At 35.0% G+C, this 16,109-nt stretch overlaps 1 protein-coding gene across 14 annotated transcripts in view; it reads right to left on the bottom strand.

Moving 5' to 3' along the window:
• The window catches only part of Rdl (Resistant to dieldrin), a 448,130-nt gene extending 433,064 nt beyond the window's left edge, over nucleotides 1–15,066 (bottom strand). For 3 of the 14 annotated variants that reach the window (XM_069830123.1, XM_069830124.1, XM_069830130.1), the window contains exon 1: nucleotides 14,472–15,030. In XM_069830123.1, the coding sequence (XP_069686224.1) occupies nucleotides 14,472–14,575 (104 nt within the window). In that variant the 5' untranslated portion in view covers nucleotides 14,576–15,030. Of the gene's footprint in view, nucleotides 1–14,471 lie in introns of all 14 variants that reach the window. The other 11 variants (XM_069830121.1, XM_069830127.1, XM_069830132.1 and 8 more) reach the window with 11 other exon arrangements.
• Between the last annotated feature and the right edge of the window lie 1,043 nt (nucleotides 15,067–16,109).

Below are 16,109 nucleotides of genomic sequence, written 5' to 3'. Positions count from 1 at the left end.
CTTCTCTTCACTTCGTCGTAATGCCCAGGTTTCTGCCCCATACAATGCCACACTCCACACAGAACACTTCACTAGTCTCTTCCTTAGTTATTTTTGCAGAGGTCCGCAGAAATTGCTTCTTTTATAATTAATATATTAATATGTAATTTATATAAATATACTATAATATCCACATTAAAGATATTTATGAATAAGGAGCGGATTCCTATGTAATTAAATGTTATTTTTGCGTGTGATAAAACACAATTAACAAAGTTAAAAATTCCGAACATGAAGTTTCAAGTTTAAAACCCGAATTTTATTTCACATAAAAACATATTTTCACAAAAACTTTTTTGTAAATACATATTTTCAGGAAATCTATTATAAACACATAAATCTTGGAGTTTTTTTACTTAAATAATTTTTTTACAAGAACTTTTAAACATTTTAAAACTAAATCAATTATGCCATTCAGAAGTACGTTATCTTTTTAACAATTCTTGGTTGCTTTGTGTTTCTAAGCGCTGTGTGGTGTATCCGTGATCCATTTTCGTAATAGTATCGCCTCAAGTTCTGAGAACTGCTAGGCAGCATATCAGTGTTATTATTAGGTAATAAATTAACATGGACAAGGAGGAGAGATCTTGCAACACATAATTAGGAATGTTTATTGTTGCTGAAGATGATTTCATTCCCCGCTTTGTTTGTGAAACACAACAGATAAGAGCTCGGGTATGAACATTATTTAATTTAAACAAATCTCTCGCCTCTCGCTCATGTCCATCAAGTAAGGCAATACGTCTTGTTCTGATTCCCTGTTATTGGGCTTCGTCAATCGATATCCTTCGAGATATACTGAAAGACGGTTGTTAAAAAACGATTTGGCTTTCCTATTAGCAAATCTAAGCTTTTTGTGTGACACCATAAAAAAAACTCGAAACATCCAAAAACCTGTTGTCTGAAACAGGGAGGTGCGTGCCGTGGAAATTAAACTAGACTCGCTACCAGGTTCAGAAGTACAAGTACTAAGGGACAAATTCCAGAATGTGTTTGGGAAAACCGTGGATATAAAAAATTTGTAAAGTTGCTCAAGTATTGGAGGGTGTGCCTGTAGGTGAAATTGACGATGTTTCTGTTTGTGACATTCCTCTCTTTACAGACGTGGACAAATTATTAACAAAATTGATTATTTTTATGATCATTCTGTTTACCAAATTTGATTTTTCAATTTAGACTACAGTTGACAATTTTGCATATTTCTATCATTACAGTAGACAGAAATATGCAAAAATGTCAACTGTAGTTTAAATTAAAGAGTTAAATATTGTAAAAATATATAATAAAAATCTTCAATTTTGTTAATAATTTGTAAATTAGCAAAAATGTCAACTACAGTCTAAATTCAAGAGTCAAATTTTGTAAAACTATAAAATAAAAATCTTAAGTTTTGCTAATAATTTGGAAATATCCAAAATGTCAACTGTATTCCAAATTGAAGCATCGAATTTTGTAAAAATATATAATAAAATGCTAATAATTTGTAAATATGCAAAAATATCAAATGTAGTCCAAACTGAAGAGTTAAATTTTCTAAAACTATACAATACAAATCTTCAATTTTGCTAATAATTTGGAAATACGCAAAAATATCAAATGTAGTCAAAATTGAAGAATCATATTTTGTAAAAATATATACTAAAAATCTTCAATTTTGCTAATAATTTGTCCACATCTGTAAATATGCACGCCTGACGTCCTGTGATGTGGGAAGATCGTTTTCACAGTATAAGTCGTTGTTCAGAGATAATCGGCATGCATTTGTGATGGAGAATTTGGAGATGACCTTTGTTGTTCACTGCAATTCTCGGCCAACTACTAGCACTCAAGTGTGGTTGCTGAGTACCTAGTAACATTTTTTTTTTCCAAGCTAAGTAAGGTATTTTTGTCATATTTAAAAAAATATATACAGTGAAACCTGTTCAAATCGGAACCTGAATAATCCGGAATCCTGTGTACTTCGGAACAATTTATTGATCCCGGCGAAATTTTTATGTATTACATGTAATTTTTCCTGAATAAAACGGAAACTGTCCAACGCGGAAACGGAAACTGTCTGCTACTGTTCAAAACGGAAACAATATTTTGGACACACTATATTTTGTAACTATATTTTGAAACAGCGTGTAATTTCAAGGAATATACAAAATATGTGGGTCACTAAGATAAAAACAAGTTTTCTTTGCAAAATTTTAGAGGGTACGAGGGTGTGTTGGCCTGTCGGTCATAAATTTTATTACCCTGTTGACTAGGCAGACGAGTCCCTTCAAAGATTTTCAATGCTTCACACCCGTATACTGTCGTAGCTAGACCGAGCGCAAGTGTAGTGATTTCCAGGTATAAAAAAAAAAAAAAAAAAAAAAAAAAAAAAGTTGCATAAAATGTGGCATTAACATTAAGTGATGAAGTAAAAGTTATCGAGATAAAGGAAAATTAGAAACAAAGTCTGTGTCAAATAATATTGAAGTACAGTCGTGGAAAACTCAGGTGTGACACTTTAAAAAATAAAGATCATAATGAGTGAGTGGCGTGCGGCCGATATTGGTGACACAAAAGGAACCAGAAGGCAACTGTTTATGTGAAAATATGAACTGTTGTGGGAGTGGGTTCTTCATGACCTTTCAGAGAACAAGCCAATTTCTGGATCTGTTCTGCAAAGCAAGCTATTGAACTGGCAAAGAAATTAAATAAACCAGAATTCAAGGCTTCCAACAGATGGCTCCTAGTCCAATTAATTAATAATGTGCAGTGATATGCAGTACAGTATTAGAGTATAGTGTTAGATATTAAATAGAATGAGATTAGTAAACTTTAGTAATGTTTAATGACTAATGAGTGAGTTACGATAATATTTACACAGAAAATGAGATTTTAATCAAGATGATTCACCAACGTAATGAGCGACAGAAAGCTGATTTAATGTGATGAATGTTAAATGGAATATTTTGTACTTCTTGCAGTTTGCGGCATGCCATTTTGTTTTTCATGTATGTGAATGACAAAATATTCCATTTTAATATCACACCTGAATGATACGGAAAACTGTCCACAACGGAAAAAAAAAATAGGATCATGTCACTTCCGTCTTGAACAGGTTTCACTGTACCTTTTTTATTTTTAGCAAATATTTTCGTGCTTTTTAGCACATAAAAAATAAATATATTTAAAAATTTTAGCAGATAAAAATCCGCTCCATATTTATGAAATGCAACACGAGAAAAGAGAGGATAGGGACTTAGTTCCTTCATGCACCGAGCTGCTGCTTATCTTGCGAGGTATAGAGAGCGCGCCTCTTCTGCTAGACCGCACGAATCTTTGAATGTTCCGCCTGGAAATCGTAATCGTAGCCTCTGCAGCTATTCTCCGCGTGAGGTCCGTTTTATGGCAATCAGGGCGCAGATCTCCATCACAGCGCATAATTCCAGACAGACTTATCCGGCAACCCTTGTTTATGCGGGCATAACTTGAGGCTCATTAGCATCCCTGCACTTAACGTACGTGTGAACAGCGAGGAAAACATTCGAACGCTCTTCTACAACGTAGAGATCAGCACGATAGTGACAGTGATAGTTAGTAATGAAGACGTACACAGAACACTCATTACCAACACTAGCAGACTATAATCTAGATGCAGTGCTAGGATACAGTAGTGAGGTATGAAAACACTCGTAACAAATGACAAGACAGGACAAAAATACCACAATAAAATTGTACAGGTTGGAATTTTCTTAACCGCAAATGTAATAGTAATATGCGTTACAAGAGCGGTATGTTGAAGTTTTCATGTTCGAGGAAAAGTTTGAAAAAGCGAAACGTAGTTGAGCTTTTTTAATTTCCGAGAATTGAAAGAAAACATACCGCTCGTGTATCGTACATTATTTTGTGCGAAGATCGTTTATGACATACCTGAAAGAGGAATTTGTAATTAGTTGCAATTAAATCTCCATCTTGGTTTCTGTTCAATGACGGTAAATTTACAAAACAAAAATATCTATCTTCAACATTGTTGCTTTAAAATGTTTTCTGTATTTACTATACTCCAGCAGGCCGTGATATACGTCTGTCTTCCCCCCCCCCCAGTCTATGATGAGTCTGGAATCTTGTTGATTTTTTCACGGCTTCCTTAATGTTACTTTCATTACGAATGCAGTAACTTTAGTGGAGTTGTAGACTTTACTTAATTTTTGCAAATATTTAAAAACAATATTTAACAGTGCAATTTAGGTGAAATTGCAGTGGTAAATTTCCAATTTATAATTATTACTATATTGAACGTCTCTAAAAATAATATGTTAAAAGCCTAAAGCAGTAAAATCAATATGTCACTTAAACGGTAAGAAGAGGGAAATTGTTATGTGTGTTAGGTTGGGAATACTGTATGTGGAATTTTAGAGTTTCCGCGGATTGGTTTTGTGCGGAAAACAAGCAAATACGCACGATCTCGCACAAAGGTAATATAAACTTATAAAGTATCACAGCTTTTGTAGGAGTGAAGAAAATATGAAAGTGGAGTCCGTGAAAACAGTTTGGTAGGAGTTCTCCTTCGTTCCTGAAGACGTTCAACACTACAGAAAGAAGCAGTCCTACATCCTTGTGAGAGAGTTGCTAGCAACTGAATGTGAATGCAATTCTGTCTTGCATTGGTGAAGACTGTGTTGTGTAGATTTTAATACAATAATGATGATGATGATAATAATAATAATAATAATAATAATAATAATAATAATAATAATAATAATAAATCTCCCTACTACACACCCTTCAGATCATAACAGCAACAAAGCAGAAGAGATAAAGATATGGAAGCACATTCTCCACTCCACTGAATAAGCCAGTCTGTGGATGTGATCCATATAGTCATAACAGCAACTTCCAGGAATTGGAAATGGATTCAGACTAAATTATCTACAAAGCACAGACATAAGTTGTAATGGAAGCTTGTACAGTTGGCTGCACTGTGCATAATGAATCAAATAGCCTGCAATGAGCTGTGATGGATGCCCTCTTATATTTATCAATGCCTGGTGAAGAAACCTAGAGAAGAGATTGTGATGAACGTGGTACAGTAGACACTTTAGTGATGAAATCCATTGCCCTTTTTCTATTTCAAAACATTGGCTACTCGTACTACTGTTAGTGCACGTGAATGCCCTCTGGGTTTAACATACGTATTGTATTGTATTGTATTGTATTGTATTGTATTGTATTTATTAACATTCCATGGTATTCATACATTGCTTCACAGCTAGAATATGGAACAAGTCAAAAAACTTAATACTATTATAAAGTCTTAATTTATAGTCACAGTATAGATGAAATATATACACAATAGGTTTACAATATAGTCTACTAGTACAACACAAAGTTTTAGTATCAATTTCATGAAGCGTTATTGAATGTCATGAATTCACCTACAGAATAGAAGGCGTGAGAAATTAGGTACTTCTTTAATTTGGCCCTGAATAATCTTATGTTTTGAGTTCCATGTTTTATATCGATAGGGAGGCTATTAAAAATTTATACTGCCATATAACGCACTCCTTTTTGATAGCACGATAGACTTGCCGATGGAATATGAAAGTCATTTTTTTACGTGTATTTATGCTATGAACTGTTGAATTAGTTACAAAGTTTTCACGATTACATACGAGGAAGATTATTAATGAAAAGATATACTGACAAGCCATGGGCATTATTTGTAGTTTTTTGAAAATAGTCCTACACGATTCCCTAGATTTGGCACCTACTATTATTCTAATTACTCTTTTTTGTAATAGAAATATATTGTTACTATCTCTGGAATTTCCCCAGAATATTATTCCAAAACTCATTACCCAGTGGAAGTATGCAAAGTATATTGTTTTTAAGGTATTGATATTTACTATCTTTTGCATAGATCTAATAGCGAAACAAGCTGAATTTAGTTTGGGGGTAATTTCTTTAATATGATTTTTCCAATTTAACACATTATCGATTTTTAAGCCAAGAAATTTGGTTGTTGTTGTTTCTAATAGGGATCTATTGTTAATTATTGCGCTAGAAATTTACGAGGTTGAATTTGGACAGGATTTAAATTGAATTATGTTAGTTTTGTTACAATTTAATACTAATTTATTGACTGAGAAGCAGTCACATATTTTGAAGAGAATTTCCTCTGTTGAAGGTTGGAATGTGTTGGAGTTATTGCCTGTAATTACTATACTTGTGTCATCTGCAAGTAAGATGGGATGACCTACTAGCCTATATTCGGAATAAGACTTTTCTTCATGCTTGTACATTTTGCTCGTGTATCTTTGCTTGTACGTTAATTATGTAATGTGCGTCTCATCACCACACCTACTTGATTAACAAACTTTTCTTGTTTTTACTTCAGTAATTTAATAAGTTTTGTGAAATATAAAACAGTTTTTTCTTTGTATTAATAATTACCTTAAAAGCGTGAAATGTAATTCATGAGAAATGGTGTGCAGTTTTTGTTTTTCCATATTAACGAAATGATATGTAGATGGGTTTAATGAAAGAGAAATTGAAACGAATTGATTCATACCTATTTCAATGATGAATGTCCATCCAATTGCAACGACTCAGTAGCGGGAATTAATTCTGGGCTGATACCAAAGTAATTTTGAAATACATATTTTTTTTTTTTTTTTTTTTAGTTTTAAGATGTTTTTATTAAAAGTACCAGGTCTCTTGCACCCTTGCGTTTTACAAAAATACTAGTGGCTTGTGCAACAAATGCTGCAAACTAAGTTCATTAGACGTTCAAATAAACATTCTGAAAGTTATTTGCTTCCATAATAATGAAACATACTCTCTCTCCAGCCAATACTGAAGAGAACCACGCATATAAATATCTACACCACACCGCCATTAAATATATGAAAAACACCCAACCCCACTTGATTAATAACTATAAAAATATTTGATTTTTAATAATATTATTATCTTACGTAAGTTTTACAGCTTTCAGTAACATATACTATATATACTATATAGCCGCCATTCAGTAAAATATAGAAATCAAAATCCAATTTAAGTTATTCTCTACATCTACTTATATAACCCCAAAACGTTTCACTTTCAGATCATCAATATAGCATTAATATGTATAATTAATGAAAAATAGTCACATCATGGCATTAACTACAATAATATTTAATTTCTAATGGTAATAATGTCATCAAACCACCTCAAGTTTTGTAGTTTTTAATATCCAATACACAGCTGTACCCAGAAAATTACACACCACAGAATCGAACCTGTAAATTATTTTTAGTAAGTTAAGTTTTTAATTACCAATTTAATTTGAGCTATAAATATGTCAGCATTCTTGCAGATCATGGCCTTCGTGTAATATTGTTTACTGTAGTATGTGTTTTGTTTTATTCTGAAATGCAACACGGCCGACTTGATGCTCGCTTCGCTTCACCTGAATGCAATTAGCTATTTCTCAAAACTGATGGATTTTGGAAAATAGTAAAATTATGTGGGAAAATTGACATTTCACTGAAAACTACTATTTTTCCGAAAAACTTTGGATTCCAAGCTTCAAAATGAGGGGCCATTTATTAAAATCCGTTCAGCCGTTTTCCGTAATTTCCATTACCAGTTCAAATTATATATATAGATGATTTTATAAATTGAAATGTAAATAGGTTATGGAGTTGTTTTCAAGTTCCAGTGTGTATTGAAGTTTTGGGTGTATTTTGTTTATGTATTGGTGTAGTTTGTGTATTTGTCTTTTGTTTCCTTTGTATAGTATGAGTATGTCGACTACGTATCTGTGCCAGTATATTATGTCTGCATACTTGTTGTGTTCATTGTTGAGTATGTATGTTTGTTCTATGTTGTGTAAAAATATTTCTGCTAGTATGCTGGATATGGGTGATCCCATTGGCAATCCTTCTGTTTGGGTGTAGTGTTTGTTGTTGTGTGTGAAATAGTTTTGCTTTGTTATGATGTCTGTGATTTCGATGATTTCTTCGATGTGTTCTTGTGGTATGTTGTTGTCTATGAGCATTTGTTTTAGTATCTGTAATGTGTCTTGTATTGGTATGTTAGTGTATAAGTTAGTGATGTCCGCTAGTTACTCAATTTCTTATATTCAAGTGTTAAAAGTAGTGTACGCAAGATTCAAAATGGACTAAAATAGAAACAAGCATTTGAGTATAAAATATTACTTCTGTCCTCGGGCCCACGTATGAACTCGAAAATATCTGTCCCTGGAAGGGAAGTACTGTAACTGAAAACCAGTATCTACTTCTTCCACCACAATCTGAACACACGCTCTCGTCATGAAACAATACTAACAATACCATCCCATCGCACCTCCTCATACTCATCTTCTTTCACAATAGCCCTGCCAAGACTCTGGAATTCGCTACCTGCTAGCATCAGGGACTGTCGAAATAAAATTGAATTCAAACGAAAACTTACTATGCACTTGGTCAGTAATTGATTTCTTGTAAATAGTTTCTTTAATCTATCACAAAATATTTCAATATTCAGTAATTTCAACACTATACAATTTTGTTATTCTAGGTTTAATTTGTAATTCAGTAAATATAAAATATTCTTTGTTTCTCTATGATAAATTATCTAGCTTTAATTAGTCAGGTAATCTTTTCGTACTTTGATTTTTATTGTAATTGTAAATTTAATACTAATTGTAATTTTATTGTTGATATTGTAGTTGGAATCTCCTGGTAGAGGGGCAGAGAAGGCCTGACGGCCTTATCTCTACCAGGTTAAATAAATAAATACTACTACTAATACAATATTTGAGTTTGGATTTTTAAATTGAAAACATAATACATTACAAAAATAACATGGGGATGTTATCGTACTTAAGGCTGTGATATTGGTTAATATTAGATTCTAATAATTTGAAAAGCGTTTGACATGGGCAAGGCATGTAGCACGTATGGGCGAATCCAGAAATGCATATAGAGCGTTAGTTGGGAGACCAGATGAAAAAAGACCTTTGGGGAGGCCGAGACATAGATGGGGGGATTATATGAAAATGGATTTGAGGGAGCTGGGATATGGTGATGGAGACTGGATTAATCTTGCTCAGGATAGGGACCGATGGCGGGCTTATGTGAGGGCGGCAATGAACCTCCGGGTTTTCTAAAAGCCATTAATTGTAAGTAAGTATTAATTTGAAAAGTCTTAAATAATATCAACAAGTATTTAGACTGTGCAAGTGGCGATGGTCTCCAAGCTATAGAGACTGTATTTGGTTGTCATAAGCTATGGCCTTGAACTTGTGAATATTTAACTTGGGTTCATATTTGAGACGGAGTGCGAAGTAACAGGAAGAAGCTGATGGTGTCATTGTTAATTAATAACATTATAGTGCCATGTTCCATGTTAAAGTGTGCAAGACTTTCACTGGTAAAATTATTAACATCATAGGAAAGATTTCGAGTTTTCCATGAGCTTGTTACAGACTCTGCAGTGGAACATAGGAAATCACTGTGATGAAGGAAGTAATGCAGAATTAACTCTTGGGAATCTGAAGAGTTACTAGGTCATTATTTGTGTCAAAAATGTATATCAGTTGCTTCTTAAAGTAATAGAAAAGTACAGTACAAAGAATATAATGATATTGAACGAAATCAACATGTATTCTACGAAGGATTCTTGGAGTATAATTTAGAGATGGTACTTTTAAACTGCATGTGAGGATTTAAAGAACCACTAAATCTGAATACATTCCTGCCTAATATTGGACGAATGCCTGTTTTGACTTGCCTTGAAGTATTTCGACAAAGCCTTGTCCTTGCTGAATAAAAGACGATAAATATGAGAACGCAAGAAATTACTACACGAATGTTGGTGGGTTCCACAACACTACCAGCTGGGTGTGCGATGATTCGCATAATAATAATAATAATAATAATAATAATAATAATAATAATAATAATAATAATAATAATAACCTATTCAAGAAACATAGTTTAAAAGCAATAGAATAGTCATGTAAACATACATTCTTTCATAGAATTTTAAAGTAAGGCAGTTAAATATTGGATATATTATTATATTGTGAAAAATTGACATACTTCTAAGCCTTTTACAGTAAATTCTGGTGTGCCTCAAGGTTCCAATCTTGGTCCATTATTGTTTGTTAATGATATTGTGAATTGTGTACGACATTCTAAAATTTTATTATTTGCGGATGATATTAAATTGTATAAAGAAATCAAAACTATATCAGATTGTAAGCTACTTCAAACAGATATTACAAACTTACATATATGGAGTATTAATAATAAATTGTTATTTAATATTAATAAGTGTATACATATGATCTTTTCTAGATTGAAAAATACAATTAAATTTTCGTATGAAATAGAGGCAAATGTTTTACCAGCAGAAAATGAAAATAAAGATTTAGGTATATTATTTAGCAGTAATTTTACATTTCATAGTCATATTAATAATATTATAAATTTGTCCTATAAAAGTTTGGGTTTTGTTATGAGAAATTCTTGTAAATTTAAACTCAAAACTATAATAATTTTGTATAATTCCATTGTTCGATCTAAATTAGAGTATGCTGTGGTTATCTGGAACCCAGTTACTAACAAATATATTCTGTTACTAGAAAAAATTCAAAATAAATTTCTAAAATGGTTATATTACAGACTTTATAATGATTATCCTACCTATGAGAGTTATGCTACAATGCTTCGACATTCCCATTTTACTAGTTTGCAAATTAGACGAAATTGTCAATCTTTAAACCTTGTTTATAAAATTATTAACAATAAGTTGGACTGTGTTGGTTTATTTTAATATATAACATTATATGCACCTAACCTTAAAACGAAATTTCGAAATTTGTTTTTCATACCAAGGACAAATACTGAATCCCACAAAAATTCCCCAGTTTTCCAAATGTTACAGTTATACAATAAATTACATCCTCATCCAAATGTTGATATTTTCAATATGAATTTCTCTAGATACAGAATTATTTGTTGTCATATTTTACAGAATATTGTTGTTAGTTAATTTGAAGATATTTTCACACCTTATTTCAATTTCTCTTTTTTCCTTTATCTTGTTTCTATTTTGTTTCAGTCTTTAATAAGTGTATGTTTCCTTTTCCTTGTTTATGTTTTGTAAATTAATTTGTTAGTCGTGAACATTGTAATTGGGCTTTGCCTGTTATGTTCAACAACAAATTAATAAATAAAAAAAATATATATATTTTAGATAAAAATACACAGACTGAAACAAAGGGAAAAATAGATTTGTCTGTTTACATAACCATTGCCAACTGTGCTTATGCCTTAGCAGTCGATTTTGGAATATGAGATGTTTAAGATTTCAATTAATTATTTCAAATTATGATGCAATACAGCAATTTTATTAATGAAGTGTATAATATCGCAATCTGCAAGTACAAAATTACTGGACGGTTTTTAAATGACAAAAACTTCTTACTCTAGAGGAAGATTAAGAATTTTTTCAGTGATAAATATAAACAGTGTTGATATAATAATAATAATAATAATAATAATAATAATAATAATAATAATAATGTTTTATTTTCGCTGGCAGAGTTAAGGCCATAAGGCCTTCTCTTCCACTCAACCAGCCTTAATCAATACAATACATATTTAAATTACAAATATTTACACTACACTTAAAAGGTTCTCCAGCAATATTCTTCAGTTTTAACGACTAGTAGACTACAAATTTATTTAAATTTAGATAAACCTATAAGGTAAAGTAGTAACTTAATTTATGAGCTAATTGAATTCAATCCACTATAATTCATTTTAGATTTGAGATAGCTAGTAAAATGATGAAAATTAATTTAATATAAGCTTACTAGAACTATGTTACAGGGAGAAAAAATATATATGTGTAAATCTAAAATATATTTCTATAATGAAAATATTAATGTAATTGCCATTAGAGGATTTGTAAATCTATTCAGAGAAATTAATGATAATAATAAGAATGGACAGATGTTAGTTTCATTATAAGTAACAAATATTAATCAGTAATTAATCTGTTAAGTAAGAATTTATGTAATTTTGACCTAAATGAAGTTATTATCCAATAACCCTTTACATCACTCGGAAGCGAGTTCCAATTTCTAAATAAATGTTCACATTGTAAAATTTGTGTTGCAGTAAGTAGATAGAATGAATGCAAGTCGATTTCAGTTTATTCGTTGGGATTTCCCTTCTAGCTTACAATGAATGGTCTCAGCGGTAATTGAATACTAAATCAAGTTTTGTAAATGACGTTTTCAGATGCCCGTGACATTCCGGCATGACCATATCATAATCACCCCCGCCAAAGCTGTTGATGATATTCATTGACAAAATTTATTTTCATCCGGTTTCAATAAACAACATACCGTGTCGAACAATCAAGCCAAATTACCTCTATTCCTGCATAACAGGAAGTCACATTGTAGTCCTAACACATGCCATTGGGAAGCAAGTCTTTAGTGTTCGCTTGTAATAGCTGCCATTCACGCCACAAGCAGATTCTTTTTTTCTCTCGAATACGATTGAATGTCACAAGCAGGTCTTTTATGTAGATGTTAACTGGGATTGATTGTATTTTGTTTTCGTCTGACAATACTGAATTCCTTGCCGCAGTGTGTGTATTTCAAATTTTCTTTCCCGCTGCTTCGAAATGCGGAAAACTGGGGACGTCACGTCGTTGAACACGAGTTTACCGCATACCGTGCTCGCAGCTCTGTCACACAATGTTTGTTATGCAGTGTGGCGTTAGGATTACGTCGTCAAACGTCCCCAGGTGCCCTTCGTCTGTCTTCTTTCATTATGCAAAACAGGATATCGAAATCAAACTTAGGCTGTCATACACTCAAATTTGTTGAAGTAAGAGTTACACAGATTTCAGACCAAACATGGCGGTTGATATGTAAATATGGACGTAACCATTTGTGATGCGGGGAGAGGAAGGAGTCAGAGAGGGGTGAGGGCCAACACCCACTACCGTATTCTTTACCATATGTGCGGGGGAGGATTTTGGTAACTGTAACTGAGCGACATAAGAAGAAGTAATGTATAGCCCGGCCACAATATCGATAGATCTGCACCTGGGGCCTGCAACGACCAGCAACACACTAATGTAATGTGGTGTTATCTAGTGAGTAAATATGGAGGGGAACCCCAAAAATTACATACAGATCTTGCTGTTGCCAACTACACAAGATGATCAGTATAAAAATGGGATCAATGGTTCAAAATACAGGTGTGTAAGCAATGCTCTGATGCCACTTCAGTCTAAAATACGTAGGAAATGGGTACTAGAGGGAAAATTACCTATATTTTCTAGTTGGTAATGCTAGGTAAAGGCATTATAATAAATTCAGCCATGAAGTAATTTAAACATTTGGTTGTCAGCGCTCCGTTCTTGCAACAACATGTAAATTCTCACAATAAAAAAAGTCCGTCTACCGAACTTGGAATTGAATACAGAAGAAAACATGATTCAGAATGAGGACGGGAGCCATGATAGACCAGATCGTTACCCACATGCGATGTTCTGACACAAGAACTGTGTTGATTCAAGACCTTCGTTAATTTTTTATTGCGTTATTTTACGACGCTGTATCAATATCTAGGTTATTTAGCGTCAGAATGAAATGAAGGTGATAATGCCGGTGAAATGAGTCCGGGGTCCAGCACCGAAAGTTACCCAGCTCGTATTGGGTTGAGGGAAAACCCCAGAAAAAACATCAACCAGGTAACTTGTCCCGACCGGGATTCGAACCCGGGCCACCTGGTTTCGCGGCCAGACGCGCTAACATAAGAACTGTATTGATTCAAGACCTTCGTTAATGTTTTTTTTTTATATTATTTTATTTGGTTATTTTACGACGCTGTATCAACATCTAGGTTATTTAGCGTCTGAATGAAATGAAGGTGATAATGCCAGTGAAATGAGTCCGGGGTCCAGCACCGAAAGTTACCCAGCTCGTATTGGGTTGAGGGAAAACCCCGGAAAAAACATCAACCAGGTAACTTGTCCCGACCGGGATTCGAACCCGGGCCACCTGGTTTCGCGGCCAGACGCGCTGACATAAGAACTGTGCTGATTCAAGACCTTCGTTAATTTTTTATTGTGTTATTTTACGACGCTGTATCAATATCTAGGTTATTTAGCGTCTGAATGAAATGAAGGTGATAATGCCGGTGAAATGAGTCCGGGGTCCAGCACCGAAAATTACCCAGCATTGGGTAGAGGGAAAACCCCGGATAAGTTCTCAAGCAGGTAACTTGCCCCGACCGGGGTTCGAACCCGGGCCACCTGGTTTCGCGACCAGGCGCGCTGACAGGTGTGGACACTTGGTTAATATCAAATGTAAGATTTAATTGAATTTGTGTTGTTGGTCACTCATGGCCTCGCCACACCCTTGCTGTACTTACGCGGCTTGGGCGAAGGGCCCCGGTCGCAGGAAGGTCGCCGTGGCGGCCAGTAGCACCATGCCCCACGAGGCCGCTGCGTCCTGGAGCACCGTGACGCCCCGCATGTTGTCTTGTATTCCTTGAAGGACGACGAGGGAGGACAGACGTCTGGTTCAGAGTTTCGAGAGCGCGCAGGCAGGACAGTCTATACTACAAGAACGTCACACCGAAGCACCGATAGCAGTGGCGGACTCTGGGCCGCCATTGGAGCGTAACACCTTCCCGTCATTGTCGGGGTCCTCCATGCGACGGGCCCTACGGAAGCCAAGGAGCTCGTCAGAACGTCTGCGGACGGGTCATATCACAGAGGCGCGGAGCTTGGGTATCGTCCTGCGAGGTCCGCCGCGGTCACGTCTGCCATCCTCCGCATCTCCGCCGACAACCTTGGTGTTGTTGATCGAGCCCAGGGAGTGGTGTAGGGGTTGTTCTTGCAGTCCTCAGCCTCTCGAAGTGTCGCGGCGCGCGCTCCGTCTGTCCGTCCGTCCATCGGCCCGTGTCATGCGCGATGGGCGCGTTTGGGCTGGGCTGCTCGATCCCGGACAGACCCCGGTTCATAAGTCCCCAGCTCCGAGCCCCCAGCCCGCGTTAGCTACAAGTATTGATCCCCTCCCCTCGCCGTGTGTGGCCAGGCTGGAAAGTCACTCATGCACCAGCCTGCTTGGAGCCCCCACCTAAACTGTGACGTCATCGGTGTCCGCACCGGGAACACAACCACGGTCAACTCGCTGTCTTCAATCATGGAATAATCAGTCTTTGATAAGATTTCTTACTTCGCCCCCTCCTACCCCAATCAAGTCTGCTGCTGCTGCTGTTTGCGGAATGCCGGGTTCGCCTGCAACTCAGTTTATGCCGCTTGATTTGAATTTTCCGTACGTAGATGAAATTATTGGGGATCATCAGTGCGGTTTTAGGCGTAATAGATCGACTATTGATCAGATTTCTTGTATTCGACAGATAATGGAGAAAAAATGAGAGTATAAGGGTACAGTACATCACTTATTCATAGATTTCAAAAAGACATATGACTCGGTTAAGACAGAAGTTTTATATGATATTCTTATTGAATTTGGTATTCCCAAGAAACTAGTTCGATTAATTAAAATGTGTCTCAGTGAAACATACAGCAGAGTCCGTATAGGTCAGTTTCTATCTGATGTTTTTCCAATTCACTGCCGGCTAAAGCAGGGAGATGCACTATCACCTTTACTTTTTAACTTTGCTCTAGAGTATGCCATTAGGAAAGTTCAGGATAACAGGCAGGGTTTGGAATTGAACGGGTTACATCAGCTTCTTGTCTATGCGGATGACGTGAATATGTTAGGAGAAAATCCACAAACGATTAGGGAAAACACGGGAATTTTACTGGAAGCAAGTAAAGAGATAGGTTTGGAAGTAAATCCCGAAAAGACAAAGTATATGATTATGTCTCGTGACCACAATATTGTACGAAATGGAAATATAAAAATTGGAAATTTATCCTTTCAAGAGGTGGAAAAATTCAAATATCTTGGAGCAACAGTAACGAATATAAATGACACTCGGGAGGAAATTAAAGGCAGAATAAATATGGGAAATGCGTGTTATTATTCGGTTGAGAAG

This window comes from Periplaneta americana, chromosome 7 (assembly GCF_040183065.1).
Source record: "Periplaneta americana isolate PAMFEO1 chromosome 7, P.americana_PAMFEO1_priV1, whole genome shotgun sequence".
In the NCBI taxonomy this organism is placed as follows: Eukaryota; Metazoa; Arthropoda; class Insecta; order Blattodea; family Blattidae; genus Periplaneta; species Periplaneta americana.
Note: the sequence above shows the minus strand (reverse complement) of the source record. Positions and strands in the feature narration are given on the sequence as shown.